Genomic DNA, 17,581 nt, shown 5'->3' on the forward strand with positions numbered 1-17,581 from the left:
GCGCAGGGTGTGGGCTGGCTGTGCGTCCGGTTGACTCAATGCCTCACCAACGAAACCTTTGTTTCTTTTGATCTCCAATCAATTTGGTAGCCTAATAACTCAAACATAACTATCTAAATATGCTCTCAACATAAGATTTAGGTGATGGTATGAATAAATTCCTTTTGCCCAACCCCTCTATTTATAGCCATTCCAAACTCACCCCATGGTGACAACTCAACTCCTATTTGTCTCACTTTGGAGCTGCCAACACTTAGTCTACCCAGCCGAGCCTTAAGTTGTTCTCATCTCAGCTTGCCAGCCAAAATCTCCTTTTTTGCATGAAATCTCCTCCACCACCTCCTACTTGGGGTGATAAGACTTCAATTGCATGAAATCTCCTTTGTCCACCTCCTACTAGAGCTTTTGTGATCCTCCTTTTGCCACCTAAATCACTTAAATACTTAACATATTTCTCTATTTAAATTGATTAAGACTTATGCTCGTATACCATTGGCATCTTCCCTTGAACTTTTCCATCAATTAGCCTTACCTTCTATCCTTAACGCATAGCAATTCACCTTTCCTTCATTAAAGTCTCACTTAGCCATCGCATGAGTCGGCCATCACCAACGCATAGGGTGGCCAGTCACCCTCGATGCATGGCTTGCTAGGTGTGCTTGCTCAGCCTACTAAGCATGGGCGTGCTGCCTAGGCGCTTGCGCGCTTGGTCGCATAAGCATGCTCGACCGCATGGGCGTGCCTCGCCGCATGGGCATGCTTCGCCACATGGGCGTGCTTCACTGCATGGGCGTGCGCTTGGCATAGCGCATCAATGCATGGCTGCTCGGCAGACTCAGCAACGCTTCGATGCATAGGATGGCTTGCCCACTTGCCCATTCGACGCATAGACAGGCCGCTTGGCATACACTATCGACCCATGGGCTGCGCGCTTGGCGCATGGCCTGTGCACTTGGCCTTGACGCATGGCCTGCACACCTAACATGCTCACTCGAAGCATGCTTCCTGTCCGTGTTCACATGGCTCATGTATGCCTTTGCGTTGGTTGTATGCAACCCTTAGCCATTTTTCAAGTCTTCTTGCTTCCATCCTCCATGCATTCTTGCGTCCCACATGTTTTAAGCCCTTCATAGGCGTTTGGACCTTTGGTCACCTTTTTGGATAATTTTAATGTTTTCCACCCTTTGTTCCAATATCCTTATTTAGGATTTTTCTTCTCTATTTAACCTCCCACTTTAGATTTAGTGTTAGGGTCTTACAAAAGCATCCTTCCAATCCCCGCCGTTGAAGCTCTGTGCGAAGGTCATTTCTACCAGAAGAGTAAGCCTGAGAGGGAAGCTCTCCTCTCCATTTCTTCCACACGCCGGCAAGCACAACCTCCGTTCGGAATCTGTGTCAAGACGTTGACACTCTTTCTATATTTTCTTCTAATCTCTATTTCATTATTGTATTCATCTTCTTAATCTTTCATTCACACCATGTATCGAATGCTTAATCTTAGTATTAAATGTTATGATCATTACAATTATCATCTCTCTGTCTATTTCCGTTCATCCATAATCCATTTTCTTTGTGATGTTTTCCTAATTCCATGGGTAATTAGCAAGAATTAAGCAAGTAAATTAATTTGTGTTAAGGAAATAATTAAGTTTAGCTAAAGCATGCTCGATGGCATCTTCACTTGTGAGAGCAGAAGTGAAGATGTTATTCCACCTATCGAGAGGAGGTTGGAAGAATGCGTTAACTAAAGCGAGTAGTACTTCCAGAGATGGAAGCGGTTGTGTTCATCACGTTCATCCCTGTTTCACCATAGAGATATGGGAATGCGGCCGATCACCGAGAGGTGTACGCCAAGGGAAAGCGGAACCTTAGTTACATCTTTAACGCAGTTGACAAACTTGCGTTGTTTTTACTATTTACTCTTTCTATTTCTAATTCATCCATAAAGACTTGCCATCGCATACCACGATCCTTTGTATAACTTCACAGTTAGTCTCGACCTTAGTATCATGTATCTTGTATCTTGTATCATATTGTTTAGGATTTTATTTTATTAATGCAACTTTATTTTATTAATGCAATTTTATTTTCATCGCATTTTAGATTCCTGTATAAACCCAATTCTTTATTAATTGTAAAAACCGGTCGCATGTATCACAAAAGTAATGCATTAACGAAAATAATCCCTGTGTTTGACCTCGGATTATTCTGAGAAACTTGCATTGGAATTATACTTGGTTTCAGCACAAGAAAACTTGTGACACGCATTACTCTATCGCAAACTACAAGCATATCATTAACAACGCATATTTAGAAGTAGTTTCGCATAAAGATTAAAGATATAAAAACATCGTGTCAAGTTTATGGCACAGTGCACGCATAATAAGGAAAGCCATCTTTAGAGTTTACAAGTTTATGAGAGACTCCGGGAGAATTAGGACACCAATCCCAACAACAATTAAATTCGTTTACAACTGCAGAATGAAGGAAGGAACTTTCGTAAGGGAACATGTTTTAAACATGATGGTTCACTTCAATATTGCAGAAGTGAACGAAGTCGTCATGAATAAGAAGAGTCAAGTTGAATTCATCATGCGTCTATTCCGAAAGCTTTTTTCAATTCAAAATGAATGCCATGATGAACAAGATAGAGTATAACTTGACGACTCTTCTCAACAAACTCCAGATTTACGAATCTTTATTAAAAAATAAAGGTTCAGAGGCTGAAGAAATTGTTGCTTCCACTTCAAAGAGGAAACCCCAGAAAATTTTGTCTTTTAGGAGTAAATCTGGCCCTTCTTTCTCCGAGAATAGAGGTATTTAAAAGAAAAAGAGGGAAACTTGGAAGGGGAAGGCTCCAGCTGCATAGAAAGGCAGAAAGGAAGTTGCCAAAGGAAAATGTTTCCATTGCAATGAAAATAGGCATTGGAAAATAAATTTCCCTAAATATCTTGCCAAGAAGAAAACTGAAAAAGAAAGAAAAGGTAAATTAGATTTACTAGTTATTGAAACATGTATAGTGGAGAATGAAGATTCTACCTGGATATTGGATTCAGGGGCCACTAATCATGTTTGTTTTTCTTCTCAAAAAACTAGTTTCTAGAGGCAGCTTGAAGAAGATGAGATTATTCTCCTGGTTGGATCAGGGGAGCGTATCTCAGCAAAAGCAATGGGAGCTGTTAAGTTAACTTTTGGAAATAGATATCTGTATTTAGAAAATGTTCTTTATGTACCTTCTTGTACAATAAATTTGATATCTATTTCCTGTTTGTTGGAAGATTTGTACAAAGTAAATTTTTGTCTTATTAAAGCGTTCATTACAAAAAGAGGTATACAAATCTGTTCTGCAAACTAAGAAAGTAACTTATATAAGTTAAAACCATCTAAAGTTGAAGTTGTATATAATACAGAAATGTTTAAAATAGCTGAAACTCAAAGAAAAAGGCAACGCATTCTCAAAGTATCTATCTTTGGCACTTGAGATTTGGCCACATTAATCTCAATAGGATTGAAAGACTGGCTAAAAATGGACTTCTAAACAAATTAAAAGATGTCTCTTTACTGCCATATGAGTCATGTCTCAAAGGAAAAATGACAAAAAGATCTTTTTCTAGAAAAGATCTTCGAGCCAAGGTTACATTCGGACCTCTATGGGCCGATGAGTGTTAAAGCATGTGAAGGTTATGAATATTTCATTAGTTTTATAGATGATTATTCGAGGTATGGTTACATTTACCTAATTCATTTTATGTCTGAAGCTCTTGAAAAGTTCAAGGAATTTAAGACCGAGGTTGAGAACCAATTAGGTAAATCTATTAAAACACTTTGATCAGATCAAGGTAGGGAGTATTTGGATTTGAAATTCCAGGACTATATGATAGAACACGGGATTCAGTCACAACTCTCTGCACCTGGAATACCTCAATAGAATGGTGTATCTGAACGGAAAAATAGAAACTTGTTAGATATGGTTAGGTCCACAAGGCTATGCGATCGTTTGCGTTCGCGAAAATCTGCTCAAGAAGGTGGCAGCATAAAGTCGGCGCATCAAGGTGAAAGCTTAATAAATCACGATAGGATAGAAAGCTGATGACGGTCGAATCCAAATTTAGTTGACAAGCCGTTAACGACACACTGGAGTAAATACACTCAACTTTTCAGTGAATTAATCGACGCATCAGACAGAGAAGTAATGACATCCCATCAGTGCAATCATTTGAGAGAAAAATGTCTTCACTCTGAAGCTCTATAAATACCGATGGCCACTTTCATTAAAGGAGTTCGGTTCGGTTCTATTCCAGTTGAGCCATATAGAGAGTTCACCATACAAATATAGTTAGCATTTGTTCATAGTTTTCTTACACTTAAAAGGCGGAGGCGAGAGAAGAGAGAAAATGTCGAAAGATCATTCCTGGTCAGCTCGAGAGAGTGCCAGGAAGCATTGAGAATGAAGAGAGGGTCGACTCTTGCGAAAGCAAGAATATTCTTTGAGCAAAGTAGAGAAAAACAATGTAAAATCCTTGGGAAGCAAGAAATTGCTACCAGGCTCCCTATCTTTATTTTCCATTGTCATTCTGTATTTTGATTTCATTTATAGAATGGAACCTGCATTTCTACATCTATTCACTCTCTTTACATTAGCATGAGTAACTAAACTTTCGAATGAGTTTAGAAGTACTTAGCTAGCATGACCTAAGATCTTCATTGTATGCGATCATCTTGTCTTATGTTGCATCCACCACCCTTTTAGAGCTACTCGAGAGAGAGTCTAAAGAAAGAACCTAAGACTTGAGAGAGCTAGGTTAGAATCTAGACTTGATAAAGTAAGATTAGATCCGCATAAGCAAGAGATAGAGACTTAGAGATAACTTCTGTTTATTAACATGCATCGCATGCACCCTAGAGACAGGTTAAGGTAGTATGCGGTCGCCTTGTGTATGTGTGTTTCATTCATCATCGCATATACAAGAGTAGAGACTTAGACATAAGTCCTATAGACATCATCGCATACATCGCATGCGTCCTAAGACTAGGAACCATAGCATTTGCATTGAGAGAGACTTACCGTTGTATGTATGTAGCATGATCGCATAACATGAACGTAATCTTAGGAAGTGTTAGCTAAATTCCTTCTCAACCCGTTCCCCTACATACTCATCATATCTTTTGTATTATTAACTCTTTTCTCAATTCCGCCGCATAGAATTTATACATTAAACAAACATACCGACCAACGCATTGTTTTATTTGTCATCGCAAAGTTATCAGAAATCACCGTCACATACTGTTCCATAGTCCTTATGTTCAACCCTGGGCTTACCAGGCAACTTAGTAGGGTTTATACTTGGATCTTGCTAAGAAAACTTGCATGCACAACGCATACACCACCATCGCAATTTATACCATTATTTCATTGCATTAACCACGCATCAAGTTTTTGGCGCCGTTGTCGGGGACTACGGCAATACATATTGTGCTAACGGTAACTTTTTGATTTTCTTTGCAACTCTCCATCCCTGTGCATTGCCTCTCCTTAGGTAAGGGAAGAAGCGGGTGTCGTATGAGCGAAGGAGAAAATCCTGAGCCCAATTACGACCCATAGATCGAGAGAACTTTTCGAAGAAGAAGAAGAAACAGCCGCCAATGACAATAAGAGAAAGATCCCAACATGGCAAAGCAACCAGAAGACAGAGCACCAAATGCAAATAATATCATGGCGAATCCCATCCTCTTGGCGAACGATCGTAATAGGCCTATCTAGGACTATGCGTCGCCCAACCTTTATGATTTCTCACCAAGAATCATGAGGCCAGCCTTAGATGGATCGAGATTCGAAATGAAACCGATGATGCTGCAGATGATTCAAACTATCGGACAGTTTGGCGGTAGACGTGGCGAGGATCCACACGCCCACCTCCGAAGTTTTATTGAGATCTACAATACGTTTGTGTTCCCAAACATCTCCGCTGAGGAGGTTCGATTAACACTGTTCCCATTTTCATTATGTGACCAGACATGGAAATGGGCTTATTCTCTCGAACCAAGGGAGATTACATCATGGGAACAGGTAGTGGAGAAGTTCATGAAGAAGTACTTGCCCCCGACGGAGAACGCTAGAAGGAGGAAGTTGATCACTAATTTTGAACAGGATATTCACGAATCGCTCAGTGACGCCTGGGCAAGGTTTAAGAGGTTGGTAAGAGATTGCCCGCATAACGGCTTATCAGATTGTTTACAGATGGAAATTTTCTACCACAGTTTGAACCCTGCATCGCAAACAGCTGCCAATACGGTAGCAGCTGGAGGTCTGCTTGACAAAACTTATGATGAGGCTAAGAACATATTTTAATCAACATCTTTATTACCTAACCTGAGAGTTTGAAGCTGTGGAAACCCGTGGATAACTCGAAATCAACTCCAAAACTCCATTGATCTGCTTTGACCGAATTTTCGAGTAGCTTCTATTTACCAATGAATTTGTCAACTTCCATCCAAAATTAGCACAAAAATCCTTCATGAAAAACGTCGAAAAACCTTTTAACTTACCAACCTCAAAATTTCAACTTTTGACTCCATTTTCTACAACTCGAAATCCTCAAAACTCCATAGCTTGTTTAGAAACATCTAAATTGCAAACTAGTTTTGGTTTTTCCCTCAATGTCCTTAGCTTCCACAACTCCAAAGACTCCGACAACCCACGAGTCTCTTCTCCACTCGATCCTCTATCGTTTAGTTGAAAGGAAATGTAAGTTGTTCGAGAGAAAAGGGTAGTGCCGACTCAATTTACCAAACTTTCATTTTCCTTTTTTAATTTACCAAACTTAATTTTAATTTTAATTATTCATTTATTTATTTTAACCCCATTTTGCACCAAGAGTTAACCTCACAAACAATGCTAAATATACCAATCATTCCATTTAGGGAAATTCAAGTTCTAGAACTTATCATTCTATTAGTCTCTATTAATGATAGACTTCTATCAGCATCTATCTATAGTGGACATTGATAACAATGTCTACCACAACTAGCTAAACGCAACCAAACTCAAATCTAGCATCTTACTTCACGAGTAAAATCAATTTTAACACCAAAACTTAATTTTTTAAAAAAATGAATTAGCAAGCCTTGAATTTGATAGTGATGGTCATCAGCCATCACAAAATTTGTACATGCAATTTAATCAGATAAGCACATAAAACCATGCTTATATTCACATACATAAATAAGTTGATTTGATTAAGGTATTCCCAAAAAATCGTGTCGGGGAAGAAAATTAGTTAGATGACTAAAGATTTGGGAAATTTGAAAAATGAGAGGGAGAGAGAATTAGCCATTTCTAGTAGAGAATTCTATTCTCTTAACGCTAAACTTCCACGAACAGCCTCAATCATGGCGGACAGCGTACTAGAGAATCCTTCAACAGTAGTCCAGCTCAACAAGAACAAGTCCTAAGCATTTATGTGGATTTGGATCTACAAGCATGCTTCTTCGTTGTTACATATGGTTTGTTCCATCGGTAGCTTCCTTCTTTTGCCCAAAACAAAATTATGGAAACTTAATCATTGTTCAAGAACCAAACAAAATTAACCCAAAACACAAGATTGAGCTGCACGAATCTGAGTTAGAAAAAGAGAGAGTGAATCTAACAGAAAAAATAATAGAAAAAGAGAGAGATTTTCTTATTTTGTGTAAATAGATTTCCTTAATTTTCTATAAAAACATGCAATCCTAAAAACTAAATTCTCACTTTTGTTTTTTTCCCCTGAAAATATAAGTCTAAATTTGTAATTTAACATACAACCTTTTTTTGTTAAAGGTAGAATCATACCCCTTTCTATAAAATAGGGGAAAACGGAAAGGCAATTAACTTTGTATTGTTCCTTTTTCTGTTTTCCATAGAATTTTGACTTCTGTTTTCATGATTAGTAAATTGGTCTGAAGTTGCTTTATGAGATTTTTGGAAAATTGTTTTGGTTAGAAAATTGAGTGTGCATGTTCTCATCCTGATTACGCATCTATTAAATTATGCATCATGAATTCACAAATCAAATCTGCTCTGCTCCAATTTAGTTGCCTTTATCGACATGCATTCGATTTCTTGATCTATTCTCTCTCTTCCCACGACCATTGATTTCTCTTCGATTTCTCATCTCGATTTAATTTTCTTTGTCAATCCTTCCATGGCCGATTCGCCCAAGAAGATTATCATCGACACCGACCCTGGCATCGGTAAATTTTCTTATTCTTTCTGATTAAGCCTTTTTTTCCCTCTCTTTTTAGACTAATCGAACAAATTTTGCAAGGGGATCCGGTTGGGGCAGTATTTTGCTGATGACTTCTATTCCTGTAGATGATGCTATGGCGATTTTTCTGGCTTTACAATCGCCAGAGTTAGAAGTGCTTGGACTAACGACTATTTTTGGGAATGTTTATACTACTCTTTCCACAAGAAATGCGTTGCATTTGGTGAGTAATTTGATAAACAGAAATGATAAAATTGCTCTTTAATCTACTTCTGCTTAAGATTGTTTATCTCTTGATTGTTTTTCCTTTCTCCTACTTTTTCAGTTCCCCTTTTGATATATTATATGATGTTAATTTATGTTTGTCCATCAGTTGGAGATTGCTGGTCGAACTGATATCCCAGTGGCTGAAGGATCGCACGTCACAATAACTGTAAACTCATTATCTTCCATTGAGTTCTCATATCATATCTACTTGTTTTGACAGTTTCAGGACCTTTTTCTGTCCAGGAGCTTTGTCTAACCTCTGCCCATTTTATAATCTTTTTTTTTTCAACATTAAACTTGTAAAGGTAATCTGTGAACATACAATTAGTTGAAGGGAATGTTGAAATACCAAATTTTTTGGAATGTTGATATTCGTTAGGTGGGGGGGACAAAAAAATCACTTGAGTTCATAAATCAAATTTTACACGTACATCACTATTAGTATTTATATTCATATAACTCAATATTTTTCAAGTTTCATTTGATTTTTTCATGACATTATGAGTACATAGATATTTGCTCTTCATATTAACATTGAACCCTCTGAATATATATATATATATATATATTATATATCAACGGAAATTTTACACATTTAATTTATAAGGCCTTTGGGACCAAATTTATTGATAAAGAATTGTAATATTTTCTGCAAGATACTAAGGACATTACTTAGCTAATGTTCACACCTAACTATGATTTCCTTTTTCACATGTTGGCATTTGAGATGTCAATACAACAATGTAACTCATTGATGATTGAATGTTGTCTCTTTTTTCTTTTTGGTTGGGATATTTTTTAACTTGAAATGCTATTCGTATGAAGAATGGTACAAAGCTTCGTGTTGCTGATTTTGTCCATGGGATCGATGGACTTGGAAACCAAAATTTTCCACCTCCAAATGGGAAGCCAATTGACCAGGCAGCTGCTGCTTTTCTTGTTGAGCAGGCAAATCTTTACCCTGGAGAAGTAACAGTTGTGGCACTAGGACCACTTACAAATATTGCACTGGTCAGATTCTAAATTCCTAAGCAAAATGTAATTTTCACATTACTTCAGTCCAATTTACCCACATAAGGTTTATATAGGCTTTGCAATTAGATCCTGGATTTCAAAAGAAAATTGGGAAGATTATTATTCTTGGTGGCGCATTCTTTGTCAATGGAAATGTAAATCCTGCTGCAGAAGCCAATGTAAGTTACTTTACCCTTTCAATTCAACAACAGCTCTTATGAGTGATTGTCTCCTCCTGTCACTACTTTTACGCTTGAAACTGTATTTCTCTACCTTGTGTTTCCTACATTTATGTATATTCTTAAGATTTTTATGTTACTAGGAAATGCTGGTACATGAAATATTTACTAATGTGTGTATGAGGACATAAATATAAAAAAAAAAATATATACATATAATTGCAGTCATTATTACCAAAGACCTTAATATTGTGATAGTTTTCAGTAAAACCATTGAGAGTTTAATAATTTTGCATCTGTATTATTATCGAGAGACTTAAGTTGTGAAGGTAATAATATTTTGGTTAAAAAACATTTTTGGTCCTTGAACTTTGATTAAAATAACAATCTAGTCCCTAAACTTTAGTTAGTATAGTCCTTGTACTTCTCGATTTGTAACAATTTAGTCCTTAAACTTTACGAAGTAAAATTTAGTCTTGCACTTCACCATTTATAACGATTTAGTCCTTACTATGAAATATATCATTAAGATTTAATGAAATTTCATTCTCATTAGATTGGGAGGGGAGAGAGACATTTTTTTTCTTGTTAACCAAAGGTTTAGATTGATAAATTGAATGAGAATCAATTTTATTTTATTTTATTTTTTATAAACTATAAAGAATAAGTCGTTATATTATAAATGCTAACACTTCATTTTAAAGAGATTTTTCATAATAGGAACTAGATTGTTGCAAATTTTTAGCATTGGGATTAATTTGTTACTTTTAAAGGTTGAGGACTAAATTGATACATATTAAAGTTTAAGCACTAAATTGTTACAAATTTGATAGTATAGAGACCTAAATTGTTACGAACTAAATTTCAAAAACTAAATTGTTACTTCTATGAAAATTTATAGGGAGTAAAAGTGTTTTTTAACCTAATATTTTAATATGTTATTGAAATATTATTTACTCATCAGTATTATTTAGTCATAATTATAGTAATTTCTACTAATATTTCGTATGAGCATAAAGATTGAAAACCTAGAGAGTTGTATCAATGGATTGCTTTTCTATGCCTCAACACCCTGTTCTGTAATTAGTTTCATAGGACCTAATACTGATTTTGTTGCCAATTCATCTTTGTTAGTTTCACCGTGGAGAAAATACTAAAATCCTTTTATACAACCATATTTTTTTAGTTCACAAGAAATGTTCTAACATACCAGATAATATCAGAAACTTCCACTTTTACTATTTTATCTGTTTCTAAAATTAGTTTCCTCACGGTGAAGCTTAAAATAGTGCATCTTTAGCACCCCATGAAAAACTATATTTGTTACGATTTTATTTTGGTGCTCGTTTCCCTTTGCTTCATGTTTTCCCTTAAAACATTAAATAATAGTTACATTTGGTGAAACTAGACCCCGTTTGATAGTCTTTTCGTTTTTGGTTTTTAGTTTTGAAAATTAAGCTTGTAAGTACTACTTCCATCCATAAGCTTTATACTTTGTTATCAATTTTTTTCCTAATGTTTTCAAAATCCAAGTCAAGTTTTGAAATTAGTTTTCAAAATTTTATTTTTGTTTTCAGAATTTTAATAGGAATTCAAATGTTCCTTTTTAAGAAAGGTGAAAAATATACCTAGAAAATTGGGAGGAAAACAAGCATAAATTTTAAAAACAAAACTAGAAACGAAATTGTCATCAAAGGGGCCTTAATGATTTGACACTGGCTAGAGACTCCTGCTATTGAGCACAGAAAACAGAAAAGAAATACAACTTTAATATAATGGAGTTTGGTTACGCTTTCAGTTTTTACCTTCAGTTCTAATCCTTGAGTTTGGACAAATAGATATTTGGGGATCCAGAAGCTGCAGATATGGTATTCACAAGTGGAGCAAACGTGATAGTTCTGGGGCTAAATGTTACACATCAAGTTGTCTTGACAGGTAATTGTTTTTTTGTAAACTAAAGGATTAAGGTAGAAAACTTATTTGTTGGATTAACTTTTGAAAACTGTTTTCAATATAGAAAGAAATAGAAATTATGTTTCGTTGTTTCCACTTGTTTACTTTGTTGTTTCGATTACTGTTCAGGTATAATTATCTTCTTCTTTTCAGATGGTTTTTTAAAAATTAAAATAATAAAAAACAGTTTTAGAAGTTGATTTTTTTTTTCTTTTTTCTTTTTTCTTTTTTTGAAAAAAAGAAAATCATTATATTCCGACGGTTAAGTAAATCTTATGAATAGTCTTTAGCATATTTTATGTTAGTTTTAGTATAGAGCAATTTCATGTCTATGTTTAAGGGTGTGTTTGGATTGACTTGAGAAAAAAGTGTTTTTTAAAAACTTATTTTTATTTAAACACTTTTGATAAAAACTTATTAAAATCCACTTGAAAAGTTATTTTGAGTAGTTGCCAAACACTCCAATTTCTTCCAAAATGGCTTATTTATTAAATTAAACACTTGAAAATGTATTCCTAACACATCCTAAGTAATAAGTCTGTTTTGTTATCTAATAATGTCAAGCAGCTTGTGTAGGCATGAACAAATCTATTTCAAAAGAAACTGATCTGATAGAACCCAATATATTGCAATATAAAAGTTAAAGAACTACAGGAGTCATTGGTTTAACTGAATAATTAAATAAAATAGATAGACCCCTCTCTTCGTTTTAGGTTGATGGATCTTCTCTATTGAAAGTTCCCCTACTCAACAGTTACACTGACTTGTTCAACACTATACTTCAGTTCTGCTCTTCGATAAACTAAGTAATTTGGAAAACTGGGACACTCCCTCTCTTGGGAACACTCTCAGGCCTAAACCAACTCATGAATGCCTATCTTCAACCTTTCCCACTCACCCTAAGACCAGACTCTCCTAAGTACCTAATAATATTCCACTTCTATCCTAATAGCTTTCCTATCAAAAACAGGGTTGGTTGTTCTATCAATTCTTTCTATCTTCATGCATTCTAATGTTCAATTGAAACCTTTCCTGAATGCCTCTGCCATTTTATCACTTCGAATGTATTGAATTTCGAATGTATTGAATTGCTTTTATCCCAAGGATTTTAATATCTTTTCTGCTCAGTTCCATAACTAAAACTTGGTAGCATTTGGTTTTACAAAGTCATGTTTGTTTTCCCTTGAATTTGGCTAAGCTGTGTTTCACAAAAAAAATTTAGAGGCTGATCGCGAAAAATTGGCAAGTTCAGACGGGAAATTTGCCAAGTATCTCTGCAAAATTATGGACATCTATTTCTCTTACCACAAGGATTCATATGATATAAAAGGTTAGCATAATAAATAAATAAGGTCCAGAATAAGCCCACAGATTCAGCTGCACGTTGTTTGACTTATTATTGTTGCATGTTGCTAATATGCGTGTAGGAGTTTACCTCCATGATCCAGCAATTGTGCTAGCGGCTGTCGATCCCTCACTTTTCACATACACAGAAGGAGTGGTTCGAGTCCAGACAACGGGCATCACAAGAGGACTCACAATTTTGTTCAACAATCAGAAAAGGTAAATGTGTTTGAGTAAGCTATTTCTCCAACTTAATATAATTTGTCAAATGCTTGGTCCTTTAAAAGTTTTCAGCTGTATATATAAAAAGGTAAGTAATTGGTTAATTTGGAATGAACCAGGTTTGGTGAAGTGAGTGAATGGTGTGATAAGCCCACTGTGAAGGTGGCAATCACAGTCGATGCTCCGGCTGCTGTGAAACTTGTGATGGACCGACTTATCGCCTCGTAGAGTATATAAGAGAGTTACCAGTTAGAGATTCTATATTCAGGAATGTTTTATATTGTATCACACAGGTTTTAGTTTCATTGTCCATTCAATAATTTAAGCCGTCTCACGGTGCAAAGGCCGTATGAATTAAATAAATGTTACTTTTAAGTCGGCTGATTAACCTCTTCTCATGTAATTTGATATTGAGTTTCATTAATCCTCAAGAACTTCGGAAGGATCTCATTCAGCTGTCGTTATGTTGCGTTTCCCCTGTTTACGGATGATATCTCCTGATGAAGAATTTAATTTGATGTGGATGTGATTTCTGGCTGATGTTTGTATTACAATGTAATATTTCTATTACTTTTTATTGTATATTTAGTTGTACAGCTACGTTTTTTTTTTTTTTGGGTTATTCTTATTCCCATGTGTAGTTTTTTGGATAAATATTGTATTTTCTCTTATTATGAAAAATCCCAATGATAAAATTACATATCTTATAACTAAGGAATTAGTTATAAGAAGAAATGACATCTAAAAATAATTATAAATAATGATTATACACAAATACTTTCAGAATGAACATGACTTTTCTTATGGGTCTTAGTGACTCTTTCAATCAAATTTGGAATCAAATCCTTATATTAGAGCCTGGACCGACGATCAATCGAGTCTTCTCTCTAACTGTTCAAGAAGTTAAACAATGAGTGATTCCTTTGACAACTTCTATTTCAGTTACTTCTATTATCCAAAATGCGACAGCTCTTCTTCCACAAAAAATCTTTCTTTGATTCTCTTTCACAGTCGAATTCTTCAAAGAAGAAAGATTGTCCGATCTGTACAAATTGTGGCACACTTGGTATTTCATCATTGTTACAAACTTCATGGATATCTTGATGGAGTAAAAAAGCATGCAGCGGAAGAAATCAGAATCAATAAGCACTCTAACTATACTTAATTTGAATTTAAAAGCATGCATGAAAACTGTTTTCAAGAAAAGAGGGTTTCAAAAGATAATACCTTTGTAGATCTCTTCAGTCATAGTTCCTCTCCACAAATTGGATCTCCAAAACACCAGTAAACCACCACAAAGATCTTCTTTACTATCCTCTAACTTGGATTTAGAGGTGGAATCTCTGAATTAATTTAATTAGGTGAAGGGAGTGAGGAGGGTTTTAGAGAGTGTGCAGAATTCTGAAATTCAAAATGCAGGAAGAACTTCAAATGCTGAAAATTGAAGTTTTTAAAGAACTCATTCATGCAAGCACTTTGTTAATCAGCTTGATGACACTTCATAAACCACTAACAAAGTGGAGTTAGGTGTTAATTTATGGATAATTCCACTTAAAACCACAAAAATTGGACATTTTCACTCAAAATTAAAAAATCGTTTTGATTCTTGGATTTTATCTATTTAATTTTTCATTTAAAATTAAATTTAAATACATCCAAAAGAATTGAATTCAGAATTGAATTTCAAATCTAAAAATATTTATTAATTTAATCTAATTAATTAAACAAATTTAATTGATTAAATATTAATTTAATATCAAATATTAAATTAATAAAACACCTAATTTAAACATGAATCCTATTCATGTAATCAATATTTAAATTAATATTTAAATTTTAAAATCTCCAAAGCCGTTTAAATTCGATAAATTTAAACGTTTTAATTATATCAAATATAATTAACCAAACCCTAAATTGAATTTAAACACTTCAAATTCAAAACCCTAATTTTGATTTTGAACATTTCAAATCCGCTCAAATCACTAATCCAAGGTAAAAATTTACGAGCTAGTAAAGGGACCTTATGGACCTACAGATCATGAGCTCCAACAATTTGAGATTAATTCACTAAACTCTTTAGACCGAATTAATCAATATTCGTTAACTAACGAGACATATCACTATAGCTCGATAGTTGCACTCTTCTCACTGTAGATATATTTCTATCCACTTGACCACAATCAGTAAGTCAAACCTTCACAGGTCTTTCATATTTACAGCTAGGTCAAAATTACCGTTTTACCCCTGTAAATACATCTTGCCCCTTAAGCTCCCATTGATCCTCTATTGAACAATTGATTTATAGTCCAACTAATAAACCATGTCCTTCTCAATCAAGAGAGGATGGGGCACAATTGTTCAAAACCAAAAATCAATACTTAAAGGAGCAACCTATCTACTAACTCTAAATCGGGTAGGAGTGAATTTCATCTTACAAGACTATGTCCCCAGCTATCTATCTGGTCTTATCCCTAGAATGGGAGACTTATTGAGCAGCATTGTTGAACTACTCTCACCTATACAGATCAAAGGATTGAAGGAAATCAAACATGAGGATTTCCATGAGCTGCAGAATGATCGTTCCAAATTCCATTTGATATTGAATATACACAATTACAGTCAAAAAATGAAAACTGGCACGTCATGCAACAAAATTATAGCATGCTTTCAGATAAGATCAAGGGATAGAGTATCATACCTTTGAAGAATCATTCTTCAAACTCCCTCGATCACGAACCCTCATTCAGTCTCCAAGACAGCAATACACGAACGCTCGAATACAACGACTGCAACACAGCACAATCAACAACAACCACCACACGAACAATGAGAACACACAACGAACGGCCTCCAAAACCTTGAACTCAATCGAGTTGAGTGAGGACACCACCATAATGGTTACCTTGGTATTCTTAGTGTGAGAATCCAGAAGTGTGGACTCTGTATGGACTTGGTTAGAGGATGAGACTGGAGGAATAACAATCGTGTAAATGATTGAGCAAGTGGGAGATGACTCAATCTATCGTATAGATGAATGCTCAATCGTATAGAAGATGGCAGCCTATCGTATAGACAATGCCTTACGATCGTTTAGCTACGACCAGTTGAGTGAACTACCGTATAGTGACACTCCACGATCGTTTGGTCTCTCTACTAGCTATCGTTTAGTGAAACAATTTCACTTGATAGCATTCCGTGACTTTCTTTCTGAATCAAGTATCTCTTCTAAAATTAGGAAAATATTTTTCCTTTTATCTCACAATTACTATATAACCACCAATAACCTCTCACTCAATTGGTTATTAGAGAAAAAGAGATAATTATTAAATAATTAATATTACTATAAATGTATATGATAACCAACTTACCATATTATATTTTTAACCTATAGTCTTAATATTTCATCTCATGAAACATATAAACCATAGCTCTTTTTCTATTTTATGGTACATAATGAAAATCATATTTACATTAATCCTCCACTTGATGTATCTCATACATCACACCGATTATATAATATATAATCAAATTTCCTCTTGTCAATTTGAACATTTCAAATCAACCCCAAGAACTGATTCTCAACTTGAATCCATTGAGCTACCAAGGGGACCTTATAGACTTATAGCTTGAAACTCCAATGGTACGTGAATAGTTGACTAAACTCTTTAGTCACGAGATCCACCATCCGTTAATTGTTGGGCACTCCACTAAAGATCAATAGTTGCACTCTCCTTACTACAGATATATTTTGTGTCCATATCAACCAATTAACAGTACGGTAACCCTTCACATATCACACGTAAGTACGATTGAGCCAATTTACCGTTATGCCCTTGTAGTTACATTTAATTCTTTGAGTACCACTGATCTCTCTAATGAACATAAGTCATAGTCCTACTATGACTGAATCCTCTCTTCCATAGAGAAGTTGTGGCCACTATGTTCAAGACCCGGAATCAGCCCTTAAGGGAGCAATCTATCTATTTACCCCTGCTTTGGGGAAGGAGTGAATTTCATCTTATGTAACTGAGTTCCCAGCTCATAATCAGACAAATCCCCAAAAAGGTAGGCTTGTTGAGTTGGCAATCTGGTCATTCTCCCCCATACTAAACAAAAGATCACCCTCAAAGGAAGGAATTCCCAAACACTTAGAATTGAGGTCATGTCACCTATGGTCGTTTAGGTGAGATGTAAGTCTCAAGTATCAACGACGTTATATAAAGAGACGAATCATCTCGTGATCCGGTTTTATACAAATTCTTTGTATAGGACACCCCCGCTAGCATGTCTTCACATGAATGGTCAGGATCTACCATCTGTTGTAGTTCACAATACTTGCAAACCTCTACAAAGTGGGTC

At 35.3% G+C, this 17,581-nt stretch overlaps 1 protein-coding gene and 1 non-coding gene across 3 annotated transcripts; one reads left to right on the plus strand and one right to left on the minus strand.

Annotated features, from left to right (window-relative positions):
* Positions 1 to 6,115: 6,115 nt before the first annotated feature.
* LOC120084269 lies at positions 6,116 to 6,222 on the minus strand. Its single transcript, XR_005483634.1, has one exon. It is a non-coding gene; the product is annotated as a small nucleolar RNA R71 (small nucleolar RNA).
* A 1,619-nt stretch (positions 6,223 to 7,841) lies between these two features.
* Positions 7,842 to 13,762, plus strand: LOC120083507 (probable uridine nucleosidase 2). Of its 2 annotated transcripts, none has more exons than XM_039039283.1 (9): positions 7,842 to 8,229; positions 8,304 to 8,466; positions 8,617 to 8,676; positions 9,336 to 9,521; positions 9,599 to 9,703; positions 11,542 to 11,638; positions 12,879 to 12,986; positions 13,084 to 13,219; positions 13,342 to 13,762. In XM_039039283.1, exons 2-9 carry the CDS (start codon positions 8,332 to 8,334, stop codon positions 13,448 to 13,450), a joined length of 936 nt encoding a protein of 311 aa, XP_038895211.1. In that variant the 5' UTR covers positions 7,842 to 8,229; positions 8,304 to 8,331; the 3' UTR covers positions 13,451 to 13,762. The 2 variants fall into 2 exon arrangements, with proteins under 2 accessions (XP_038895211.1, XP_038895210.1); XM_039039282.1 differs by having other exon boundaries at positions 7,843 to 8,229; positions 8,351 to 8,466.
* Positions 13,763 to 17,581: the final 3,819 nt, after the last annotated feature.

This window comes from Benincasa hispida, chromosome 8 (assembly GCF_009727055.1).
Source record: "Benincasa hispida cultivar B227 chromosome 8, ASM972705v1, whole genome shotgun sequence".
Classification (NCBI taxonomy): Eukaryota; Viridiplantae; Streptophyta; class Magnoliopsida; order Cucurbitales; family Cucurbitaceae; genus Benincasa; species Benincasa hispida.

Coding starts and splice junctions, on each gene's coding strand:
- LOC120083507 (XM_039039282.1), top strand. CDS start 8,181: ATGGCCGATTCGCCCAAGAAGATTATCATCGACACCGACCCTGGCATC. Junction 9,522..9,598: donor CACTTACAAATATTGCACTG/GTCAGATTCTAA, acceptor AGGTTTATATAG/GCTTTGCAATTAGATCCTGG. Junction 11,639..12,878: donor ACATCAAGTTGTCTTGACAG/GTAATTGTTTTT, acceptor AAAAAAATTTAG/AGGCTGATCGCGAAAAATTG.